Here is a 23926-nt window from a genome sequence, read left to right as displayed (position 1 = left end):
GATTACATAATACAGAGGCTCAGAGATGTGTCTGCGAAGACTCCAAGAATGCAAGATGAGCGAGTTCAGAACTTTGGATTCATCTAAACAAAGCACTCAATCGAATTGATCGTTATTATTAGCGCAATGTCTCCGGTATCAGAGTCATCACCAGTGTATATATAATCAATCAAACAAGAAACACAGACCACCAACCCATGCAGTCATCAGCAGTCCCGCAACGAGAACCGCCCATATGATACAAGCGGTCTAGCAATCATCAGTAAAGTCATCACAACATCCCGCCCAATAAAAGAATCAAAAAAAAAAAAAAAAAATAAACGTAACACCAGTATGCAACACATGTACAAACAGATCCGAAACCAGACAGGGGTATAATATTGCCGACAGGGTATTCTCGACTCGTCAACATCGAGGATGCAATCGACGTTTCAAAAGACAGGAGAAAAGGAAAGATTCAGTCAACAGGCCCGCCTCCATGAACCATAACTTGACTGTTGCTCCGAGAGACCGGGTCGGGCGGGATGATCGGCCCATCCAGCCCAGGTCCCGTTCGAGGAACGGCGATGCTCGCTGAACGGACACGTTCCTTGGGCCAGCCGTCCTCGCCCAGATCGTTCAGCCACCCATGACCGACATCGTGCTGAAGCGCCTCAATCCGCTGGCGGAAGGATTCGCCAGTCGTAGTCCATTCCAAGGTCTTGAACGGAGGCTCCTCCTGGGCGCTGTCGATGGGTTTGGCGGTTAATGCTTGACTGATGGCTTCCGTCCCCGACAAAAGGGACACGGTTGTAGGTGACACCGCCTCGACTGCGGCGCCATTCGTAAACGGGTCCGCCTGCGATTTGGACGCGATGGTTAGCCTTGGGATTTCTGTATTTAGAGTGTTTTGCGCCGAGTTGGATTCCTCGCGCGTAACATCGACGACATGGCGCCGCCGATGGTTCTTCCGTCGGCGGTTGGTGCCCTCCTGAACGGGCGTTGCCGAAGTCTCCGTGCTAGGTTGCCCCACCGCCTGCGCAGCGCCTCGGCTGACGGTGTGAGTCGGTTGCGGGTCGGCAGGCCGGACCACGGGGGCAGATTCGGGTTCGGCAACGCGGTCGATGAGTTGCTTCCGTTCGCTGTATCCAGGACCGGTGGAGTCAATGATAATATCCTCCGAGTAGCCCGGGGTTTGACGGAAGAGATTGAAGATGGTGACCCGGTATCCGCGATGCGTCTTGGTGAATGGATTTCCCGCGACCCAGATCTCTCGAATCTCCGGCAGGCCCGTCAGCCGGGCAATCTCGCTGGGATCGGTGAGCGCATTGTCGCGCAGATCGACACGTTCCAGAGACAGTAATCGCTCGATGCCCGCCAGCGAGGACAAGCGGTTGCCGCGCAAGTTCAGTGCCGTGATGGCGGGCAGCGGATTCTTCGAAAGCGAGCGCAAGGAGTCAATCATGCAGTTGGACAGATTCAGCGCTCGAAGAGAGACGAGCGACGCCAGGCAGTCGGGCACCTCGGTAAACAGGTTCGACGAGAGGTCGAGCGAGTGCAGCGTATTGGCGACCGGGGCGAAAGCATCGGCGGAGATGGAGGTCAGGGAGTTATCCGGCAGGCCGAGGTGACGCAAGAAACGCCATTTGCTAGGAGGCAAGACATCCGTCAAAAGAGTGGAGGAGCTGCGCTTTCCGTGGAGAGACACTTCACTCGAGTTCGAGCTCCCCGAACCAGAGCGTGCCATCTTCATCGACTGGCGACGGGCATGGCGGGGCGCACTGGACCTCGCGGTGGTTGGGCGCGTCGGAGAATAGCTGCCCGTCCGTCGATGCCCGCGCTCACCATCCGACTGGGCGCGCATCATGGAAGCGGACTTGGGGCTGGAACTGGTCGCCATGTTGGAGTCTTGGCGGGGGGAGCCAGGGGCCGAATTCGACTTGGAAGGATTCGCCCCGCCCAACACGGGAGACGGCTGAGTTTTGGACGAGCGCAGGCGGCGCTTGTCCATGTCATCCAGAACGATTTTGGTCAGCAGGTCGGCCGGGTCATCCAGATTTGCGCGCTTCAGCGTGAGGGTGCGCAGCTGCTCCGACAGGCGATCCCAGCCGTAGAAGGAACGGAAGTCAATATCGATGATTTCCAGGGCGCCCAGGTTCTTGAACACGTGAAGTGGCACGGCGGTATCCAGCGGGAATTCCTCGTAACCACGAATTAGACGGGCACGGTGGTCGGGGGCCAGGCGCAGGCAGGGGATTTTGGTAAAGGCAGAGTACAGGTACTTTAGGTCGGCCTCTAAGGCAGCCTTGGCCTTGTCCGATTTCATACCATCCCTGGAGCCAATGCCGAACGAGGACCACAAAGAGCTAATGCCAGACATGACGCTCCGGACACTGGATACAGAGTGGATAGAGTCTCGGTCGCCACGGGAGCGACGGGGACGGTTCAGGAAGGATACGTAGCTGACAGAGGACTCGATATGGATATTCTCAAGACGGACGTTCATGGCGCCTACGTTGATGCCGAGTTCCTCGAAGCGGGAGAGGAGATAAAACAGGTGGTGCGGTGTCAGCGTGAGCTTCGCCGGCTTGACATGGTGAGTGGTGAATTTCAACGCGCCAAACGATAGGGCAGCGGCGAGGGCCGATGTGGCCGAGGTTGCGCCTCCGGAAGAGCCTCTGTATGCGGCATTAGGAACGGACTGGCGCCGGAGCTGGAGGGCATTGGCCAGGGCTTTTTCATGGGCGCGAACAAAACTGGCAAGATTCTGTCCGATGTCAGCTCCATTGACCGGGGCTGTTCGGGATGGCATCACGCACCTTGATGAAGAGCTGACCATCTTCCGTGTTCATTTTCTCCATGGTGATCTGGATACTTCCCCGACGTCGCCGGGGCCAGGACAGTGACCGGCACTCGGCAGACCAGGGCTCACCAAGCACAGGAGACACCGGCGATGGAGGACGACATTGTTGCCGGACGTCTTCGCTTTGCCGATCAAGCTGAATTCTACGATACGGCGCCATGGTCAGTATTCTCTTGCCGGTTCTCTCGCCTGGCTGCTGGGAATCTCGAGGGCGTACCACTGGCTTCCGCGCGTACCTGACCGCGTCGGGAATTACTCTCCCCCTTTATCCTGGGAGGATGTTTTTGCCTTTCTTTTTTTTGGTTGACTCTTTGTCTGCAGAGCCGGGTCCTTGTCAGCCAGCCAACAATCCCGTTCAGCAGCAGCGACCGTGCAGAACCAAATAAAACACCGGCATTCAAACGAAAAAAAAAACGGTACAGGGAAAAAAGAACAACGACCGCCACGCCCAAAATACTCGACCCGAAGACGCGTTCTCAGAAAGCCACCATGAACATGCCCAGTCCGTGCCAGAGCAGCAAGAGAAAACCGGCTGCGGACTTTGGGCAGTGTGGCAAAGGGAAGAATGGAAGAGGTCTATAGAAAATGCAATGAAAGGTGTATGTATTTTTTTTTCTTTTTTTTTTTTTTCTTTTCCTTTTGGTGCACTGAGGGTGCTTCGAATTTCTTTTGTTTGCAGCGCTGATTCCCCTCGCTTGGAGGGGCGCTAATAGGGATAGGTTAAGGGCGGACTAAAGTTTCCGCCCAGAGCCCCCACTGGACCCTCAGCGAGGCTAATCAAATGCCATCAGCTGGGACACGCCCGGGGGGTTCCCCCCAATCACGCCGTCCAAGAGCCAACGCCTGGAAAGTCAATCATGCCAAACATTTAGAGGATCGATCCCCAGAGTTCGTGGTGCCCGGAAGAGGCGTCCGCTTTGTGATGACCACGGGTCATGATTGACTGCTTTGTTGTGTGTTGTATCGTCTATAATGGAGCATTCCGCTCGAGTGGCAATCCGACCGGCTAAACAGTCGGTATTCTACGAGTACGGGTAAGTAACAACTGTAATTAACTACAGTACTACATACTCATTTCTACCAGGATCCAGCACGCGCCGTCAAAGTATGGTTCTGTCAGAGGCTAACGTCCTCCACCATGGCTCGGCGCGATGGCTCTCATGCTAGGAACGAAGTGACGGATGTTTGTAGTACTCCGTACAGCGAGAAACATGGCATTCGAATCACGACGATGGATCAGTCTGCTCTTTCACGAGGCTCTTTGACTCTCCTTTGCCGTAGGTTCGTAGTTGCCCGCCACCCTCGCTGGAATCTTCTCCCTGTGGCAGTGGTGAATGACCGGATCCTAATCTTAACCTTCATTTCTGATCGAGCTGCTCGCATATGTATGTACTCCATCATCTCCATCGTCCGCTGCAGCAGAACCAATCAGGATCAACTGGCAAAGCAACTCATTTTGCCTGCCGTGCAATCATTGTGCAGAGGCCAAAAAGAGCCAAGGAGAAACACACCGCACGGGACTCCTCATGCCTCGCGTAGGTTACTTGCAATCTGCCAGTCTCGGAGAATGTGATTGGTCCTGGTCACTGCTCTCTCTTCTTCGCACCGGCCAATCAGCGTGGACCTCGGCACCAGGACCACTTCGGGAAGAGTGCGCTTCTTCCGGACTGACCTGCCATTCGACGACTGGCATAACTGCACGATGCACCGCAGCACCGCAGACAAGAAGAAACGCGATCAACAACCACACATGGCGCTACGATCATCTGCTCGGTTCGTGTCATCCCCCCCAATCACGCACAACACCGGCGGTTCGAGCACATTCCGTCTCCTTCATAGTTTTTACTTACATCCTGGGTCCCAGCACGAAAGGACTCAGCTGACCGCCAACCCGCCAGATATCGAGATCACACGGCATGGTCGATACCGAGGTAAGTCTCTCTCTACAAACACTGAGTGACATGGTAATGCAAAATTTCAAACCCGCGGTAGCCGCCCCCAAACGATCCGCGGCGCGGGGATGAGACAAGGGCCGTTGAAGGTTACAGAACTGACAAGGGGGCCTCATGTCGCAGCGCGTCCGAACGAAGCTCCGAAACCGCTCTCGGAAGACAGAGAAAGACTCGGCAACGGGAGAGGCCATTCCGCAAAGAGAATGAGCGAAACCGCCCCGGTGGCATCAAATCAGAGAGGGCGGGGTTGCTAAGCTGCCGATCCCTCGCGCTGCGTTTCTCCGGTGGTGCCACCGGCTGCCGCCAAGGTTCATTCGCTGCGACTAATGCAGTCCCTATTCAGGACCGCACACGAATAGACAACAGACGGACAAAATCTCCCCGCTGATTGACTCGATAAACTTCACAAAAAAGCCGTTCGCAATTGTTGATCCTCCGAAGGACGGCTCCTGCTTTTCCCTTCTGGAATGGCGAAAATGCACTCTTGCGTCATAGCATTCCCAGCTATGATGACTTGCAGAAACCCTTCGGAGGAGCCCGGCGGAGTCGGGAATAGACATGGCACGAGTCACAGGGCACATGGCTGAAACTGGAATGATCGCCTCCATGCGACTGCAAAGTCGTGACGTGACGTTGTGCACCGAAACTGCACTCGGCTCTGATTCTTGACTTGCCCGTGACTTCCCCGGATTCAGAACCCCCACGTCACGTGATTTGATAACCCTTCTGTGGCTGATCCCTCTGTGGCTGGTACCCCCATGACGTCGGGCCGACCCACCCCATCCGAACAGGGATCTTGGGAATCATGAATTGTCAAGGAGACCCAGGTCATCAGCTCTCGCAACAGTCGACGCGCGTCGCCATGTCCCATGATAATGAGAGAGCGCCATGGCTGCCGACGATAAGTCCAGAGCCCACCATGCCGACGCTTCCACAAGCGATCCGGACGATCCGTACGATCCGTCAAAGCTACCCGACTTTCGAAGAGAGTTTATCTCTCCCGACCATCTCCGTCAGTTTGAGGAGGCGTTGAATGCACCCGACGCCGAAGCCGTGGTGGCTCTCAATGATTGGCGCCCGGTCCGCCAGCGAGTGCGACTGCCACCCGGTGGTCGACGGAAAAGACGAACCGTCGACGAGACGAGAGAAGGCGTCCTCTACAACGTCCTCAAGTATCCGCTTCTGCTCGTTGTGCTCGGCTGGATCGTCGCTTTGAGCATTGCTTACCTGTTTACTCGGCTGTACATTCATCTCTACGAGCACTATGTTACCTGGACCGGCCAGCGCGAGAGGTTACGACGGGCGCTGCGTGCAACGAAGGACTACAACGGGTGGCTGGCCGCCGCCCAGAGATTGGATGAATATCTTGGAAACGATCGATGGAAAGAAAAGGACGAGTATGCTTATTATGACCATGTAACGGTACGTAAGGCGGCCGCGCAGCTGCGCGAGCTGCGCCAGGCCGTGGAAAAGGCCATGGCAGAAGGCCGGCCGGCCGTCACGGAGGTGGACGAGCTGCGTTCGCTGGTGGAGTCGTGCGTCAAGAACAACTTTGTTGGTATCGAGAACCCGCGTCTGTATAGCGAGACGTACTCGGGAACAAAACACCTGGTCCAGGAGTACATTGATGAGGCGCATCGGGCCCTGCAGCTGCTACTGGACACGAGGGAACTGCCCCGCGAGGTCAAATACCGGCATTTCCGGCACCTCGACACAAACTTTGGACGCACGGCGCTGTGCCTGTCGGGCGGGGCGACGTTTGCATACTACCATTTCGGAGTGGTGCGGGCACTACTGGACAACGGTGTGCTCCCGGAGATTATTACGGGGACATCAGGGGGCGCGCTGGTCGCCGCGCTGGTTGCGACGCGGACCGACGAGGAGCTGAAGCAACTACTGGTTCCAGCGCTGGCGCATCGAATTCGGGCATGCCACGAAGAATTTCCGGCGTGGGTGCGGCGGTGGTGGCGGACCGGGGCGCGATTCGATACACTGGACTGGGCACGACAGTGCAGTTGGTTTACACGGGGGTCGACGACGTTCCGGGAGGCGTTTGAGCGGACGGGACGGATCCTCAACGTGTCGTGCGTGCCATCGGATCCGCACTCGCCGACCATTCTGGCCAACTACCTGACGTCGCCGGACTGCGTGATCTGGAGCGCGGTGATTGCGTCCGCTGCAGTCCCGGGAATCTTGAACCCGGTGGTGCTGATGAAGAAGAATCGCGACGGCAGCCTGTCGCCGTACTCGTTTGGGCATAAATGGAAGGACGGAAGTCTGCGCACGGATATTCCGATCCGGGCGTTGAATTTGCATTTCAACGTCAACTTTACCATTGTTTCGCAGGTGCGCATGCCTCTTTCCCTCTTTCCGGAATCGGTTTCGACAGACACTCACCGAACAACAGGTCAACCCCCACGTCAACCTCTTCTTCTTCAGCTCGCGCGGCACCGTGGGCCGGCCCGTGACGCACCGCAAGGGACGCGGTTGGCGCGGCGGCTTCCTCGGGTCCGCTGTCGAGCAGTATCTCAAGCTCGACCTGAATAAATGGCTGCGCGTGCTACGACACCTGGAGCTCCTGCCGCGGCCGCTGGGCCAGGATTGGAGTCAGATCTGGCTGCAGCGGTTCAGCGGCACGGTGACGATCTGGCCGCGGTCGACGCTGTCGGACTTTTGGAATATTTTGGCGGATCCATCCCCCGAGCGTCTGGCGCGCATGCTGCACGTTGGCCAGCAGAGCACGTTTCCGAAGATTGCATTCATTCGGAATCGGATGCGGCTGGAGACGGTCATTATGGAAGGATTGCTCCGGACGTCGCCGTCGGGATCAAGGGATTTGTCCCCGTTGCTGTCTCGACGGGTGGATGTGGACGATCATCGTAACAACAGGTTAGGGAAGACCGAAGACGACACGGATGAGAAGAAGAGCCGGCCGAGAGAGACGCCCCGCTCACTGGCCCGACGGGGGTCCCGCAGCAGCGTCATCGAGGAAATGCGCCGGCAGTCCGCCGTGTTCTTTGACGATCCCGATATCGAGGATAGCATGGTTTAACAGTGATATGAGGTTGAAACCAAAACCAAAATTCGTCCATACAAACGCCTGGAACCTAGTGCTAGAGTAATAAAAAAAAAAGTCGTTGATAAATAATGTACACTAAATCACCAAATATTTCTCCGTCACCTTTCTTGCGGCAGCCAAGTCGCCGTTCACTGCGTAGATCCCCTGCAGAGCAACAGCCGCCTCTCCTGTAAAATCCTCCACAAACCCATCCTCCGGCCCCTGATGCTTTGCACGAATCTCCTCCCCCAACTGCAACGCACGCAGATATCCTTCCTCCGCGAGATGCGTGATGCCGAGCGAATGCCACATGCGCGCAAAGTTAAACTCCATCTCCTGTCTCTCCACGGGACTCCCCCGTTCCCTCACCCGGCGGTACGCATGCATGAACGCGAGCCCCTGCACGATGAGATAATGCCGATTGTCTGCCTGCCGCTTCAGCGCGTGATGCACGTACGCCAGTGCGATGGAGAGCAGGACCAACGGGTTCGAGTCGTCGAGCGCGTACGCGCGGAAGAAGTAATTGAGGGCGGGGAGAAAGCTCGACCCCGTAAAGAGGATGTGGCCGTAGAGGGTGAGCAGCGTCGAGTCAAGCTCCTCGGCGCGCACGACGTTGCCGTGCTCGTCGCGCGCGGTCAACGCGGCGCGTTCCTGGTAGATGGACGGGCGGCTGCGGGTGCGTGGTGGGGGGCCGGCGCCGGAGTTGGCGGCTGTGTTGCTGTCATCCGGGAGGGAGTAGTCGATGGCTTTGACCTGGCGAAGCATGAACTTCATGTGTGGGGATGTGTGGAAGGTGGGTTGTCGCGGGTTGCTGCAGAGACAGCTGAGCAGGGCGTAGAGCCGGTAGGTGTCGGTGACGAATTGGTATTCCTTGATGAACCATCGGGCTTCGGTGGCCATCATGTCTTCGTCTCCCAGGCGGATGGCGCATGCTGTTGCTGTGTGAGAGTCCGGGGATTTCTTTTTTTTTGTTTTCCTTGGAAGAATGGGGACGTACTCAGCCAACAGACATGGATTTGCCGGATCTTTTCCCGGTCATGATACCACACGCTGGCCTCCGCGGCCGCCGCGAGAGTGCTGTACGCCTCTTCCGCTTCGCCCTGCCCGGCTACCACAAACGCGTACTCGAGGAAGATATCGAGCCATTCGTCGAATGAGATGCCGTAGTAGTCGTTGGGCGGTGGCAGCGCCGTGTCTTCTTTAGCAGTTTTGCCTGCACCGCGTCAGCCTTGGATGTCCTATGCTCTAGGATCGCGACGTTCGTACGCATCGTCTCCTGCAATCGTCCAGCTAGCTCGCTCATCTCATCCATGAGTGCCTTGTTCCCGTACGCCCCCGCCTTGCGGGTTGCATCCTTGGTGTACCCAAGGAAGATCGTGTGCCGCTGCAGAGGGAAAAATACCCGGTTCCCCCGAAAGTCACGCAGCAGCGCGTCGGCAATGTCCAGCCAGTCCTCCGTCGCACCGGGATCGCCTTGCCGCATCGCCGGCCGGAGTTCCATCATCTTGGCGTAGAGATACTGCACGTCGGCCGGCTGTTCCGCATCCGCCTCGGCCCCCTTGGCCGGCTTCGGGGCAAGGGGTTTGGGTGCTGCCGCGCCCTCGGCACTCTGGAACTCCCTTGCCAACTGTCCGATCCGATGGTCTCTTCGACGGCCGCGACGGCCGCGTTCCTCCCAGCCAAGCCTAACCGCTTGGTTCACGTACTTGAGGGCTTCCTCGTGCATACCAAGCGCCTCGTACAGCTTGGCTAGACTCACGCGTACGGCCATGTTGGTCGCGTCGTGCTCGACGACCGTCAGGTAACAGCGTTCCGCTTCCTGGTAGTTTTGGTACGCGAACGCGCAGTCGCCCATGGCCATGAAGTAGCCCACGTCCGCGTACTCTTCAGTCAGCTGCAGCGGCCGATAGTACCGCATCGCTTCCTCGAACAGGCCCGATTCTTTCAAGGCATCGGCTGCTTCCCGGAAGAGATCGGCATAGTCCCAGAGCTTCGCCGCTGGCGAGTTGTCCTCGGGGTTCAGCCATTCAAAGTGACGCTGTCCAGGTTAGGCAACTTCGATCGCAAAGAAGACGAGTCAGACGCACCAGTGCTTCGTCATGATACCGATCCCCCATCTTCAGACGAAAGACGCCGAGTTTGATCCGCAGCTCCATCGGAAGACCCTGGCCATATGAATCCAGCGGATACCGATTGGGATCAAAGCCAGTCGTCTTGATCCGTCGAGGAAAGTGGTCTGCATCCCACTCGCGGTCGTCCTCGAAAATGTCTTCCCACATGGTGTCCTCTTTCCGATCCAGCAGCCACCGTGACAGGTACCTGAGCATACGGAGGCCTTCCTCGTAGCGCTTCGTGTAGATGAAGAGCTCGACGCAGATGTTCACGTCCGACCAGGAGAACTCCAGCATTTCCGTGGTCGGCTCGAGGCTTGTGTAGTACCGGACACTCTCGAGATAGTGGTCGAGCGCTCTCTGGGGCTCGTTCATGTCAATGTACGTCTCTGCGAGATGCCGCAGCGCGCGGACATTGTGCGGAAGATCTTTGAGAATGCGCTCGTATTCCGCCGCCGCTTTGCCATTGTGGCCCAGTTCGCGGTAAATGGCCGCTCTCTGGAAGCGCACGTTGTAGTTCTTCTGGTCCAGATCGATGACGCGGCTGTAGCAGTAGATCACGTCGTTGAGCGCCGACTGGCGATCCTCGCCGCTTCGCTCGAGAATGAGCTTGGCCACCTTGTGCCACACGCTCGGGTCCCGCGGTCGCGTGTGCGCGCCACTGAACAACGCCGTAATGGCCTTGTCTCGCTCCCCACGCGCCAGGAAGATCTCCGACAGCAACGAGTGCGCCGCGAAAATTTCCGGATTGATTAGGATCGCTTGCTGTACGAGGTTGATGGCACGGTCATAGTCCCCATCAATAAACGCTTCCGTTGCCTGCGAATGCAGCATTTTGAACTCGGGGCTTGGTTCGAGCGGCTTGCGCGGCCCTCGCGGGATACCCTTGCCGCCGCGCGCGCCGAAGCGCCCTGAGAAGGGCCCGCCTCTTCGCCGGCGCCGTCTCCATGACCGGCCATCATCCTCGCCGTCCTCCGAGGGCGGTTCCTGCAGGCCGGGCAGATCATCCATCTCCTCATCACTAGGTCCCATATGTCAGTCTCGCCTGGCAAGAAGCCTCCCGCGCAACTGACCTGGACTCATCTTCTTCCGGAGCGACGTCGGACTCCTCATATTCTTCCGACTCCTCGCTAGCGTTAAACTGCTCTTGTAGTAGTCTCCGCTGGCTGACGGGCAGTGCGTTTATGTCAATTGGCGCGTCATCCTGGGCGTTCGCGCCCTCGCCATAAAGGCGAGGGTCGATAACCGGGGGAATATTGGTCTCGCCTTCAGTTGGCTTCCACGAATACTGCACGGCTTCGCGAGATTCTTCTTGCCGAGAGGTTGAAGGATCCATTCTGCGGCCGATCCTATCGATCCGGCGTACGGGCGTTAACCTCGGTACAGTATGGCACCGTCATGGACGAGTATGGTCCGAGAAAGTCGCGCAATTGATACCAGCGCGGCGCGATCAAGTCTCGGTTGCCAACACTCGACTTCTGACTATGTATTCATTGACTTTTCATGCGCTCTCATCCTGCATGAGTTATCGATAGCATCTTTCTGAGATAACGCGGATCCACCCTTTAGTCAGCAATAACCGAGTATAACCCCGATTCCAGACCGAAGCGGAAAAATCAAAGCTAAAAATAAGAACAAGACAGAAGATCCCACGCTTTTCCCCAGGTTCTTCTCCCTCCGAACGCTTTTTTTTTTTAGTTTCTTCTTTCCCGACGGCCTTAATTCTTATTCCCATCTTCTCTTCTCGCCCTCCACTCCCGTTCGTTCCTTCAAGTCTATCCTTCCCTCTCCTCCAGGCCTGCGTCCTGTGTTTGACACACACCCGGCCTGGTCGCCCTCTCGCTGATTCCACGCCGCCTCGGTTCGGCTGATCCTCGCCATCCTCAACCTCTCGTCACGAGCGTCTGATTCCGGTTCGATCTAGCTATAATCATTCCGTGCAGCCACTGGATTGGTTGTGCGTGTTGTTCGCTTCCGTCTCCATCACCGGTGTCCCCGATTTTGGTGCGTTGGGCTAGACTCCGGCTCAAGGGAAAAGGATCAGGAAAACAAGGATAAATAATCGAGGAATCTGTCTAATTCGGAACTAATTCTCGCATTCTGGATTTGTTTCGTTCTTTTTGTAGCCCGTCATGGCCAGCCATATCATCGGCAATCGGAACAGCACTCCTGAGGCGTCCAAGTCGGGCCTGCGGCCGCCGTCGTCATCGCGGAATCTGGGTGCCTCCCATCAACTGCGTGCATCCGCAGATATGTCGGGCTTCCCTTCCCCCCTTTCGGCCCGAAATACTATGCGTCCGGCGTCCGAAGTATTTTTCAATCAACATTCCCAGAGTCAGGGAAATATGGACGACGCCCTGGATCGGGCCGCGCAGCAATGGATCGATGATATCGACCAGTACGAAACGACCCTGTCCGAGATGGCGGCAGCCACCCTCGATCAGGACTTCAAAGACGAGTTGAGCGCCATCGAGCAGTGGTTCCGCGTCTTAAGTGAGGCCGAGCGAACCGCCGCTCTGTATGCCTTGCTGCAGCAGACGACCCAGGTGCAGATCCGGTTCTTCATCCAAGTGCTGCAGCAAATGGCCAAGAACCATCCGATGTCTGGAGTACTTTCTCCAGCCAATTTCGGCGAGAAAGGTTTGTCGCTCTCTGCCGTCGTTGCTTCAAGCTGGCTAACGACCCCAGACGCCATGTCCAACCGCCTGAGTGACGCCATGTCGAAATTGAATGTCGAAAGCTCGCGGAGTTCGATTGGCCGCCCCCCACCGTCTCCTGGTGCGAAACGCAACTCTGGTCTGGATTCGTCGACCATCAACGCCATGTTTCCGGATGCTGCGGCCGCACTCGCGAAAAAGAAGGCTGAGTTCAATCAGGCTCCAGGCAGCGCCCCTGGCTCGACCTCCGTGTTCGGCGGTGGTGATCGTTCGTCTCTGGTAGCGCCGACCATCTCCACTCCTGACAACAAGGACAATCTCAACCAGCCCCCGTCGTCGCCCTGGAGCCAGCGTGCGCCTGAACCGCAGGCACCGATTGCTCGGCCAAAATCGTCTTCAGGACAATCATCACAGCAGCAGTCGCAGCAACAGCAACAGCAGCAACAACAACAGCAACCGCAGCAGCAGCAGCAACAACAGCAGCAACAACAGCAGCAACAACAGCAGCAACAACAGCAGCAACAACAACAGCAACAGCAGCCAATGGGTCAGTTTAGTCAGCCGAATGCAGCGTCGGGGCTCCGTTCACCCCGACCGGGTAATGTGCAGAGCACAACCCTTACCGCCCCTGAAATCAGTCAAGATGCACCTCTTCTCTCCCCGTACAACGTTGGTAATGCCAGTTGGGCGTCGATGGCAAGCACACCACTGGCACCCACGTTCAATGCTCAGCAGCAGGCGTCGTCGCAGGCCGACATGGTTGCGAACGCCACGGCGATGAAGCTGGCCGCGTTGTCCACAGTGAACAACCGGATTGCGCTGGACGACGCGCGCAAGTACCGTCGGGCACGGTCGAATGACGGGCGGAATACGGCCAACAACACCACGAGCCATCATCTCTCGCCCAACGTGGCGTCGAATGTGCCGCAGGCCAACCTCGTGATGGTGAATGACGCGGGCCAGGTGCTCAACGCGCAGCAGATCGCGGCGCTGCAGGCACAGCAGCAGGCGGCCATGGCCGGGCGCCGATCCCGCCCGAACTCGCCGGGTATCGCCATCCAGCCACCGCTGGGGCAGATGGGGTTCACTTCGCCTCAGAACAACGGGTTCCTTACGGCATATGACCCGAACAGCGGCCTGCTGGGCAACGGGCTGAACACTCTCGGGCTGGGCCAATTTGGCCTCAGCGGACATGAAGGCTACCTGTCGGATCACTCCGAAGTGACTCGCGGACGGTCGCCGCGCGGCCGACGTGGCAGCTCGAAGCCGCCGGAGGACCCGACGGACCCGAACCTGCTCAAGGATATTCCGGCATGGCTGCGGTCTCTGCGGCTACACAAGTATACTGAGAATCTCAAAGACCTAAAGTGGACTGAACTCATTGAGTTGGATGATAAGGGCTTGGAGGCTCGTGGCGTCAATGCTCTTGGAGCTCGAAACAAGATGCTCAAGGTGAGTTTTTTTCTCAGCATTGGTTCACAAAAAGACTCCATTGTCTAACAGTGATGCAGGTCTTTGAACAAGTCAAGGAAGCCAAGCGCGAGGGCAAACTGGACAGTGCTCTGTGAGCGACAAAGAATCAAGGGAAAAAAAAAAAAGAAATGGATGGACATATGCATGCACTTCTAATGCTGTACTTGAGCGCAACGGTATACGATTCTCATCTGGTTGTTTTTGTATTTATCTACTTGACGTAATGAATGATGCACTGCTTGTTGATGTCTTTCTGTTTGTTTGATTCCGCATTTCCAGATATATTGTTCTTTTCTTATGTGCAAACCCCCATGATTGATGTCTGGAACCAGGAAGCGTTCTGTTCTGATTCCTGTCTAGCAAAGCATGAGATTTGAATTGAACTGTTTCTTTCTGTTTCATTTGATGTAGTGAAAACTTCTCTGCCACGTTACTCCGAGTACTGAGTTGCTCTCTTCCATTGATCCTACGAGAGATCTCTAGTCTCGGTCATCAATGGGCAAATCAACACAACGGCTATACAGGATACATGTACTGAAATGAATAATTAGTTTTTTTGTTTTTTTTTTTTTTTTTTTCTTAGAAGAGCGAGAACCTCAGTCAGTCAATTGGAAATCGTGGCTTTGCAAATTCAGCTCCGTGTTCCTCGGTGCTGTCATCGGTCTGCCCCTGTCGAGGAATTGCCGGATTTTGAAGGGGTGTTGTCCTGATTTTCACCCGGAACATGCTCTCTCGGTCTCCCATGAACCAAATGACCGACTCATTGCGCCTCCCAACGGAAAGCAACGCCCCATTGGCATCGCCGCCTGGGTCACCTCAATGAACAAGACATCAAGCGACTTGCTCGTGACCCTAGACTTCGGATGCGCATTACCGGCGTGAAAATTCTACCCACCTGTGAGACGTGCATACAAGCCACAATGACACGGGAAAGTTTTCTTTGAAGCTACCAGACGTAAAAGGCCTGGAGCCCGTGCCTACGTTGACCTGGTAGGCGGGGCAAAACCCTTTTCGACGAAGACCAAGACATCCCTTCTTTCGGTGGCGCCAAATAATAGATCATTACGGAGGACGCCACCAGATACCGATGGGTTTTCCTCCTGAACGCGAAATCCGATGCGGCCCCGACGATCAGAAATTGGATAATATCCCTTGAAACCACCACAGGCCGTAAGATTGGATGCGTCCATTCCGATGGAGGCCGAGAATTTATCAATACCAGCCTCCTCAACTTCCACAAACAACCGGGAATCGAGACTGAAACAACAATCCCCGATACACCACAGGAAAACGGAGTAGCTGAACGCACCAACCGGACGATAATGGACCGCACTCGATGCGCGTTAGTTGATTCCGGCCTACCGAAAGCACTATGGGGAGAAGCCATCAAGTGCATGATCGCAATCACCAATTGTGTCCCTACCTCGGGCCCTGATCACAAGCCCTTAACTCCGTCCGAAGCTTGGACCGGCCAGCAGCCTACCATACACTGGATCAGACGATGGGGCTGCATTTGCATGGGCCAGAACCCCCAAACCGACATCCAAACTCGCCCCACGGGCCAAGAAATATTTATCGACTCTGGGACCCTGACACTGGGGTGCTCGTTGTCTCCAGAGACGTAGAGTTCATCGAGAATCCGAACCCCAGAGACACCGATATCAAATGAGGCGGCGCCAGCTTCACAAACGCCTACACCGAAACACGCGCCCACGCCCCCGACTGCTGAAACGTTGGAGTCTGCCGAACAGAGTCGGGACGAGGATGGGGGTACATTTCCCATTGTCGAGCCGGGTCGTGTGAACGGTGTGGTGGTTGGAGGGGGAGGAGTGTAAGGTCCGCTCTTGTTTGCGGTCTCCTCGGAGGCGTGGAATCTCGTGCAGAAGCTCTTGAGTTCGGGGGTCTTGCTCCCAATCACCCCTCCAGGAGCGGGAGTCGGGCGGCGGTCGCCTTGGGCGCTTTGGAACATGTCGCCCATCACATCGGAGTGTGGGTTGTGTGCTTCATTGCGTATGCTGGCCGCATCGTCCTCTACTTGAGGAAGTCGGATGTATAGATCTGCGTCCCCCATTTCTATATCGTTCGGGGAGGCACGTTGCGGGGCCCTCCGCACCGTAGGGGGATCAGTAAACTCAGGAAAACTGCTTCTGGGATCTTTAAGATCCATAGCTATGCGAAGCTCTTGCCAGCATCACCCGCTGACTCTGGGAAGCTCCCTTCCAAGTACGGAAAGATCGCGCAATTCGTGTCAATTGAGACCTATGGTCTACTACGCAGCGATATCCGTCTCCAGTAGCTACAGGTTGGCTTCAGGTGAATGAAAAGCAGAGGGCCATAACCTGATAGAGAGAGGTTGGAAGGACCAACCAGGAATGCTACCTAGTACATACATGGATAGTAGTCATATTCCTCTTAACTAAATTTATGAAAATAGGAAAACAAGGATAAATAATCGAGGAATCTGTCTAATTCGGAACTAATTCTCGCATTCTGGATTTGTTTCGTTCTTTTTGTAGCCCGTCATGGCCAGCCATATCATCGGCAATCGGAACAGCACTCCTGAGGCGTCCAAGTCGGGCCTGCGGCCGCCGTCGTCATCGCGGAATCTGGGTGCCTCCCATCAACTGCGTGCATCCGCAGATATGTCGGGCTTCCCTTCCCCCCTTTCGGCCCGAAATACTATGCGTCCGGCGTCCGAAGTATTTTTCAATCAACATTCCCAGAGTCAGGGAAATATGGACGACGCCCTGGATCGGGCCGCGCAGCAATGGATCGATGATATCGACCAGTACGAAACGACCCTGTCCGAGATGGCGGCAGCCACCCTCGATCAGGACTTCAAAGACGAGTTGAGCGCCATCGAGCAGTGGTTCCGCGTCTTAAGTGAGGCCGAGCGAACCGCCGCTCTGTATGCCTTGCTGCAGCAGACGACCCAGGTGCAGATCCGGTTCTTCATCCAAGTGCTGCAGCAAATGGCCAAGAACCATCCGATGTCTGGAGTACTTTCTCCAGCCAATTTCGGCGAGAAAGGTTTGTCGCTCTCTGCCGTCGTTGCTTCAAGCTGGCTAACGACCTTTGTGGAGAAGTTCATGCTCTCTGGCGAACCGTATCGTGTACTGCTCGAGGAGGTTAAGAGCCGCCAGCGCAAACGGAATGGCCTAAAAACTTGGGGTAGATATCGGCATCCTGCGACGATGTACCTTAAATAGGCTGGCCAATTTTGGTGAGGCGGTTGATCGAATATGATGGGTGGTTAATCTCTGGAAACCAAGAATAAAAATTTTCGTTCCGAGTTGCAATCAACTGGCTTATTGATTCTTATTACGCTAGTATAGTTTCGGTTAGGCTGATGTAGTTTCTCATGATCACGTGAATTTTCATAAATTTAGTTAAGAGGAATAAGCACACTTGGAGGCAGCACATGCTCCCAACATACCAGACTCTTAGCATCAACTGGACTGCCCAATTCCAATCAATCAAGGTCGGGATACATTTGTATTGCAAGAGCACGAGGCCCAGGGCACCATAGAATCTCCAAGAGCAAAGCAATGCCGCGAACAAAACAAGAAATCTCCAACCTCATCCACCCGCTGGTTACGGAGTCCGTCCAGCACAACACCCGGGTATGACCCATTTCCCTCTCTTTTTCCCTCCGACCACCCTCCAGGCCCCGAACCCCGGCTAATATACTCGACGGGAAAAAAAAAGGTCCTCTCACGTATACGATCTCTAACCGCATTCCTTCTCGGCGCATCAGCCGGAATCCTCGGCCTGCAATCCACCGCCGGATTCATCTACTACCTCGTCGGCACGATCTTTGTCTCCGTCCTAATCCACTTCTTCCTAATCCGCGGCGGGCACGGAGCAGGCGCGTACTTCCCCGGTGCAAATGGAGAGATTGAAGGAATCAATGAGCATGGGTTGATCGGGTTTGGACTTCCCGCGGGAATAGGGGGGAGAGGTGTCGTGCGCAGGAAGGGCGCGTGGAGGGATGTTTGGCTGGGAGGGGACGTGTTTGGAGTGCAGGCGCTGAGTGGGTTTGTGTTGGGCTGGGCCGCGGTAGGAGGGTTGTTGCGGTGAGGGATGGGATGTGATTCTGTGCATGTCTTACAGTACTACCTCGTAACCTAGATGGGGTAATGAAGCTTTGATGTATATGTTTCCCGACCTTGCGCTGGGCTACAGAGTCCATCTCGGGGTTTTGTTTTGTGAGGAGGGGACAAAAGTTCAGATATCCTGGGCGGCACATCCTGCTTTTCACTTTTGGCTGATCTAGAGCACGCCGACTGTCAGGACCTTTGGAGGAGGTTAGGGCTTGAACACCCGCTGGATTGGATGGAGTCACTGTTCTGTGGCTACAAGTGCATACAGTGGCAGCCTAGCAGGGTGTCACGCCGTGCAATAGCCACCATTAAAAGCCTCCCGGTCGGTCGACGGTCGCTTCAGGTGTCCTGAGGATTGATTGCACTGTTACGTTCATGAACATAGGGCGTATTCGCCCGTTGGCTATTACTCACTACCATAGTGTCAGAAAAGAGGCTGACCACTGCCTTGACCTAGCCTGTTTCAGAGATACTCTTTCAACCCCATAGACCGGTATCTTTGGACTACCTTTCGAAAAGCTCCACTCACTTGATGGACAGAGTATAGTATTTCCTGTACGGAGTACTAGAGTTGAGGTAATTCCTATCCGCCAGTGGGAATATACTCCTCAACCCTGATGTATGACTTGTATGGAGTGATTGGTAGCTGAGCATCAGCGTCAGAACATACCAACATAATCGGAAGGCCGAAGAGCGACCTTGTATATGAAGACGACAACAGTACAAACTTCTCGTATGTACATATTCAGTCTCCCGCCGGCATGAAAACCATTATACATCTCAAACGCAAGTCATTGAAATGCCTATATCATAAAACATACGGAGTACGTCTAGACCAGATTTTCAGCCGAGGGACTGGATCGAATGGGGAGCAAACTTGTCTCGATTCCTCTACTCATACAAAGTATTACCTACCTAAGCTACTAACTACTGCGGAGAGCATAGTTCTATCTTTCTGAAGGCTTGTCATTGCTAAGGGGTTAGCAATCACAACGAGAATAAGTACTATCCCGAGTTTGTCACAGTGCTAGTACTATCTCCATACTTAAATTGACGACAATAGCAACTGGTACAGCACATAGTTACTTGGTATGTAGCCTATTCTCCTAGTTAGTAGTAGTTAGGTAGGTATTCCTGGATGTCACACCCCACAGTTTTCTGCCGTTGCAAGCAATGCCTCGATATCACATCCAGCCACAGAGTACACATACAAGCCTCGCAAATGAGGCATGTCCAACACAGTCCAAGTCCAAGCGCAGGACAAGGTCGCCAGCAAAAGCCAAGTTTTGGCGGGTCATCCGAATGAACCCAATCTCGACTCAGTTAGGCGAGACAGGCTTCTCCAATCGGAGAGTGCCATTCAAGATCAAGATCTCCCAAGCTTCGAGGACCCGCTTGGCATCTCTTAGATTTGGACCCACACAACATGCGGTACTTACTGCATAGAACGAGCGGCATAACAATCGAACTTCATTACTGTAGACCACAGTACTCCGTACCAAGTACCAAACTACCTATGTACCTCTATGAACATCTGAGACATCAACTAAATATAAACAATTGTATGAACCCGAATAAGTATATACCAAGTCAACTCCGAATGCAACCGAAAACCCGAAACACTCTCCAAACAAGAAGTAGAAATCATTGCGCAAGATCCTTGCTTGTAAAACTCTCAGCCTCTTGAACGCTCGCAATCGCGGCGTGCACCGCGCTCGTGAGATCCACATGAAAGTACGGAAGATTGATTCCCGATACGACGGCATACCGCCGCTTCTGGCTGTTGTCGTAGACTTTACTGGACGCCAACTGCTGTTGCAGGTCCGGCTCATCAACGCTGCTGCTGCTGCTCGCCTCGAATTCGGTGGCCTGCTGTCCTTGCTCCAGATCCTCGCTCTTGAGCTTGTCCGTCTTCTGCTTGCGCTGGCGTTCCGCAATCTCCGCCTCAGTGCGCCCGCCCCCAATTTCCGCCACGCTGAAGATCGGCTTCCAGGGCTGAAATCCGTCGGACGGGACAGGAGTCGGATAGCCGAAGCCGGCAGACGCCAGGGCGCGCTTCGTCCAGCGGTTGGTGATGTTGGCAAAGTGCCATTGCACCGCGATGGGGGCCGCGTACGCGTCCAGCTGATTGCGCACGTCGATCAAGGTCTGCACCGACGTCACGTCGACGTTGTTCACGGACGAGAAGTCCAGGATCACCGCCCGCAGGCACGGCAAATGCTCACGGCTTTCCTCCTTCTTGCCCCGTCGCGGGCCCGGGTTGTTCCACGGGCGATCCCCGAGCCGCGGCCAGGACTCCAGGTTGGTCCGGCGCGTTTCCTTGAAGATCCGCTCCACCAGGTAATCGGTCTCGTGATTGGCGTTGGGATACACAAAGCCCTCGGAGAATCGGTAGATGAAGACCCCCGGGTAAGGATGCTCCACCGAGATTTGCGGATTCGACCCGTCGTGGTGGCTGACAGGCAAGAACACATTACGGTATGTTTCGTCTGGGTTATCAGAAACCAGCTTCGGCTGATGAACCTGGGTGGAGCCAAACGACCCGTACTTGCCATCGCGTCCCAGCAGATGGTCACCGACCACCGAGTGAACCTTGACTCTGCCCAGGAACTCGCCCCGAGACTTGACAGTGCGCCACAGGAACACAAAGAGTGACACGCAAATCGTGGTGTAGATGCCGTTCTCGATCGACGAGAAGATGGTGACCAGCACACCGGCAAAGAAGATTATAACCTCAAGTGGATTCACGCGCCAAAACTGATACACCGTATTCGGCGGCGTGATCAGGTCTCCGACGGCATGAATGATGACCGCAGAGAGAGAAGAGTTGGGAATGTAGAAGAACAATGCGGGCAAAGCGTAGATGGCGAGAAGAACGACAACAGCGGTGATCACACCAGCGAACGGTGTCCGGACGCCAGCCTTCGATTTGATGGCCGTCCGCGAGAATGACCCCGTGGCTGGATAGGCACCGAGGAATGGGCCCAGCAGATTCGTTATACCGATCGCCACCAGTTCCTGCGACGGGTCGATAACGTAGTTGTTCACTCGGCCAAACGACTTGGAGATGGCAATGTGTTCGATGAGCAGAACAATGACGGCCGGCGGCAGCTCACTCGCGAAAGCAGAGATGACCTTCGTGTTCATCTTGGGAACGCCAGCAGCCGTGAAACCTGTGTGTATATTGTCGTCAGCATCTGGTTCAATCAACACCACATCGCCTGACGGATTCCTACCTCTGGGCACGTTCCCTAGGATCTTGAAGCGGGGGTTATCGCGACGATGCAGATTGACTGCAGCGCTGATCATGGTATAGAACAGAATGGTAAAAGCCGTGCGCAGGGTCGAAATGAAGAAAAAGGTCTTTGCCCTGTGGGGGTGTTTTTTGGCCCCGTAGTTGCACGCACCGCGGATGGCGTAGAGCATAAACAACGCCGTCAAGCCCATGGCAGCATCAATCTGCGTTGTGGGCAAGTATCGGAGAGTGTCGATGATAACCCGATAGGTTGCGTTACGGGTGCTGAAATCCGCGCTTTCTCCTAGCATGGATTTCACCTGGCCGGTAGCGATGTTGATGGCGGAGCCGGTCATGAAAGCTGAAATGGCCGTCAGGGGAATGAAGTCGACAATGAAGCCCCATCGAATCAGGCCGAAGAAGGTGACAATGGCACCACACAGAACCGCCAATGCCGAGGCAATGACCGGGGCGGGAATCTCCGGATGCGTTTCCTGTACTTTGATGACGACGTTACCGGTCAGGGTCGACATGACGGCCACCGGCTGCGTGCGCTCATTAGTGAGGGTCTGGGGGAGAATCTCGGAGCGCGCAACTCACGCCGATGGTGATGTCCTTGGACGTGGCGAAGAACCAATAGATCAAGACACCCATAAAGGATGAATACAATCCATACTGCGGCTCCAATTCCGCCAGCTTGGCATAGGCCATACTCTGAGGAACGACAACGGCGCCAACGGTGATACCTAGAGGGCGATCAGATCAGCATAGATTCGTTGTACAAGCGGATCCCGCGGAGCATACCGGCAACCAAGTCGCCAATGGCCCATTGCAGATTGTATCTCGTAATCCACTTCAGGAAGGGCAGCAAATTGACAAAATACTGGACGACATCCTTGCGTGTCGGGACCAGGTCCAGCAGCCACTCCAGACTTGTCGGCTCGGGCTCAATGTAGGTCTCTGCAGTGTCAGACGACGCCGATTCCCCTCGCGTCGCGGGATCAGCCCCGACCCCTAGGGGGTCGCGGTAGGCAAGCTTGATCCCGAGAATCTTGGCCAGAAAATGGCCCGTTTTTGACCATTTGCCTTCAGCCATGTTTGGTTGTTCAGAAGGGCTATGGACTTGGACAGAATGCAACACTCAACGAGGCCGGGATCAGCGCACAACGATGCAAGCTGAGGTTGCACGGGGCAGAATCAGCAACGTATTTAGATATACTGCAGAGAGGACTGCAGCGAGGGGCGGCTCGAGCAGGCCCGTGCAGCTTGCTCAAGAAGAAGAAACGAGCATGCCTGTGCTGCAGCGGCTGCAGCGCGGAAAATAATAATGACACGGCTCGGAAAGCTAAAGACAACAAAGCAAAGGGGAATCGAAGTGAAGCTTTTTTTTACAAGAGAAAAATGGGGGATTATGCCACCACCACAGTTGGTGATGTCGTGATTGAAGGTGGTATAACACGCCCCACAACCACGGCACTGTCAAATATCTAAATTGAATGGACGAGGAGCATAGTTAGTGATAGGTCCGTCTGAAGCTCCCCGGTCAGTTAGCATCGTTGCAACTTGAAATCTTGAACAAGAGATACATCCTAATAGAGCATCGTGGCGAACCCCGATCAGACGAGCCGGAACCGCCGCTAGCGAGGCCTTGAACTCGCCTCCAGCGACGAGACTCCTGGCTCTCAGTCTCTGCAGAACCGGCTGAAGCGTCCGCGGATCTTGGAGCTGCGGCAGTTTGTATGTATTAAACTTCCAAACTCTCCGCGATGCATCTTAACTAGAGCTAGCCACGGCACGAGAGCTTCTTTCCAGCACGGACCATGCACCTGACGCTGCATACTGGCGGTTCTGCCCAACAGGTAAGTAGGTAGTATAAGCAGATACATATCGTGCTGATCTACTCCATCCTGAAATCCCGGTGCGAACTTCCAAGCGATGGATGCGATCAGAGATTTCCCTGCAGTATGGAAATGGAATGCTGACGGAGATGGCTGCTGCAGGCCATTATCTGATTAGTTGCGGCTTCCGCCCCGTGCGTCAGTCCGCTCCCCCAATGGGAGCCAGGGACTCTGGATGGCCCAATCGGGGCGGATCCTGAAGGCGTGATCTCTCTCCGCCATGATGCAAATGGGTCCGCCAAGCCGCGAACTGAGCCCTTCCGGCGGAAATAGTGCAAACAGTGCAAACAGTCCAAGGATGACTCATCAAAGTTCGTCCCTGACGTAAACTTGCCTACATAGAGAGTATTATGAGACTGGTACTCCGTAGTTCGTACTCGTTGGAGCATCGGAACTAAGCCAAGGTGAACAGGAATTGGACTCCCGAGCCAGATCTGATCAAGGTATTCGATTCAGGCGTCCAAGTCTAAAGAGCTGTACGATTGAATCACTGACGTCACCCGCACAGATCCAACTCGAGCTCTTGACCAAGGTGTTTTCTCTCCTGCAGCTGCCGGTAAACTGTGCTCCTGCTCTCGGTTGCGGAACGATCTGGTT

General features: G+C 55.2%; 8 protein-coding genes across 8 annotated transcripts; 4 read left to right on the top strand and 4 right to left on the bottom strand.

The window, feature by feature from the left end:
* Window positions 1-457: 457 nt before the first annotated feature.
* On the bottom strand, window positions 458-2840 carry VTN31DRAFT_1905 (uncharacterized protein; the record flags this gene model as incomplete). The annotated part of the gene is made up of 2 exons (XM_069402014.1): window positions 458-2746; window positions 2799-2840. The coding sequence occupies 2 exons, from the start codon at window positions 2838-2840 to the stop codon at window positions 458-460; spliced, it is 2331 nt and encodes a 776-aa protein (XP_069257534.1).
* Window positions 2841-4544: 1704 nt separating this feature from the next.
* VTN31DRAFT_1904 (uncharacterized protein) lies at window positions 4545-5048 on the top strand (the record flags this gene model as incomplete). The annotated part of the gene is made up of 2 exons (XM_069402013.1): window positions 4545-4773; window positions 4918-5048. 2 exons carry the CDS (start codon window positions 4545-4547, stop codon window positions 5046-5048), a joined length of 360 nt encoding a protein of 119 aa, XP_069257533.1.
* A 634-nt stretch (window positions 5049-5682) lies between these two features.
* Window positions 5683-7846, top strand: VTN31DRAFT_1903 (uncharacterized protein; the record flags this gene model as incomplete). Its single annotated transcript, XM_069402012.1, has 2 exons — window positions 5683-7140; window positions 7202-7846. The coding sequence occupies 2 exons, from the start codon at window positions 5683-5685 to the stop codon at window positions 7844-7846; spliced, it is 2103 nt and encodes a 700-aa protein (XP_069257532.1).
* Window positions 7847-7948: 102 nt separating this feature from the next.
* On the bottom strand, window positions 7949-11299 carry VTN31DRAFT_1902 (uncharacterized protein; the record flags this gene model as incomplete). The annotated part of the gene is made up of 5 exons (XM_069402011.1): window positions 7949-8784; window positions 8850-9065; window positions 9119-9890; window positions 9940-10984; window positions 11037-11299. 5 exons carry the CDS (start codon window positions 11297-11299, stop codon window positions 7949-7951), a joined length of 3132 nt encoding a protein of 1043 aa, XP_069257531.1.
* A 796-nt stretch (window positions 11300-12095) lies between these two features.
* VTN31DRAFT_1901 (uncharacterized protein) lies at window positions 12096-14188 on the top strand (the record flags this gene model as incomplete). Its single annotated transcript, XM_069402010.1, has 3 exons — window positions 12096-12603; window positions 12652-14072; window positions 14132-14188. 3 exons carry the CDS (start codon window positions 12096-12098, stop codon window positions 14186-14188), a joined length of 1986 nt encoding a protein of 661 aa, XP_069257530.1.
* A 1340-nt stretch (window positions 14189-15528) lies between these two features.
* VTN31DRAFT_1900 (uncharacterized protein) lies at window positions 15529-16260 on the bottom strand (the record flags this gene model as incomplete). Its single annotated transcript, XM_069402009.1, has 1 exon — window positions 15529-16260. The coding sequence occupies one exon, from the start codon at window positions 16258-16260 to the stop codon at window positions 15529-15531; it is 732 nt and encodes a 243-aa protein (XP_069257529.1).
* Window positions 16261-17641: 1381 nt separating this feature from the next.
* VTN31DRAFT_1899 (uncharacterized protein) lies at window positions 17642-18173 on the top strand (the record flags this gene model as incomplete). The annotated part of the gene is made up of 2 exons (XM_069402006.1): window positions 17642-17716; window positions 17802-18173. The coding sequence occupies 2 exons, from the start codon at window positions 17642-17644 to the stop codon at window positions 18171-18173; spliced, it is 447 nt and encodes a 148-aa protein (XP_069257528.1).
* Window positions 18174-19840: 1667 nt separating this feature from the next.
* VTN31DRAFT_1898 (uncharacterized protein) lies at window positions 19841-22527 on the bottom strand (the record flags this gene model as incomplete). Its single annotated transcript, XM_069402005.1, has 4 exons — window positions 19841-21369; window positions 21433-21976; window positions 22032-22177; window positions 22236-22527. 4 exons carry the CDS (start codon window positions 22525-22527, stop codon window positions 19841-19843), a joined length of 2511 nt encoding a protein of 836 aa, XP_069257527.1.
* Between the last annotated feature and the right edge of the window lie 1399 nt (window positions 22528-23926).

Source organism: Thermomyces dupontii, assembly GCF_041956625.1.
Source record: "Thermomyces dupontii strain NRRL 2155 unplaced genomic scaffold VTN31scaffold_10, whole genome shotgun sequence".
NCBI lineage: Eukaryota > Fungi > Ascomycota > Eurotiomycetes > Eurotiales > Trichocomaceae > Thermomyces > Thermomyces dupontii.
This window is presented reverse-complemented; position numbering and strand designations above follow the sequence as displayed.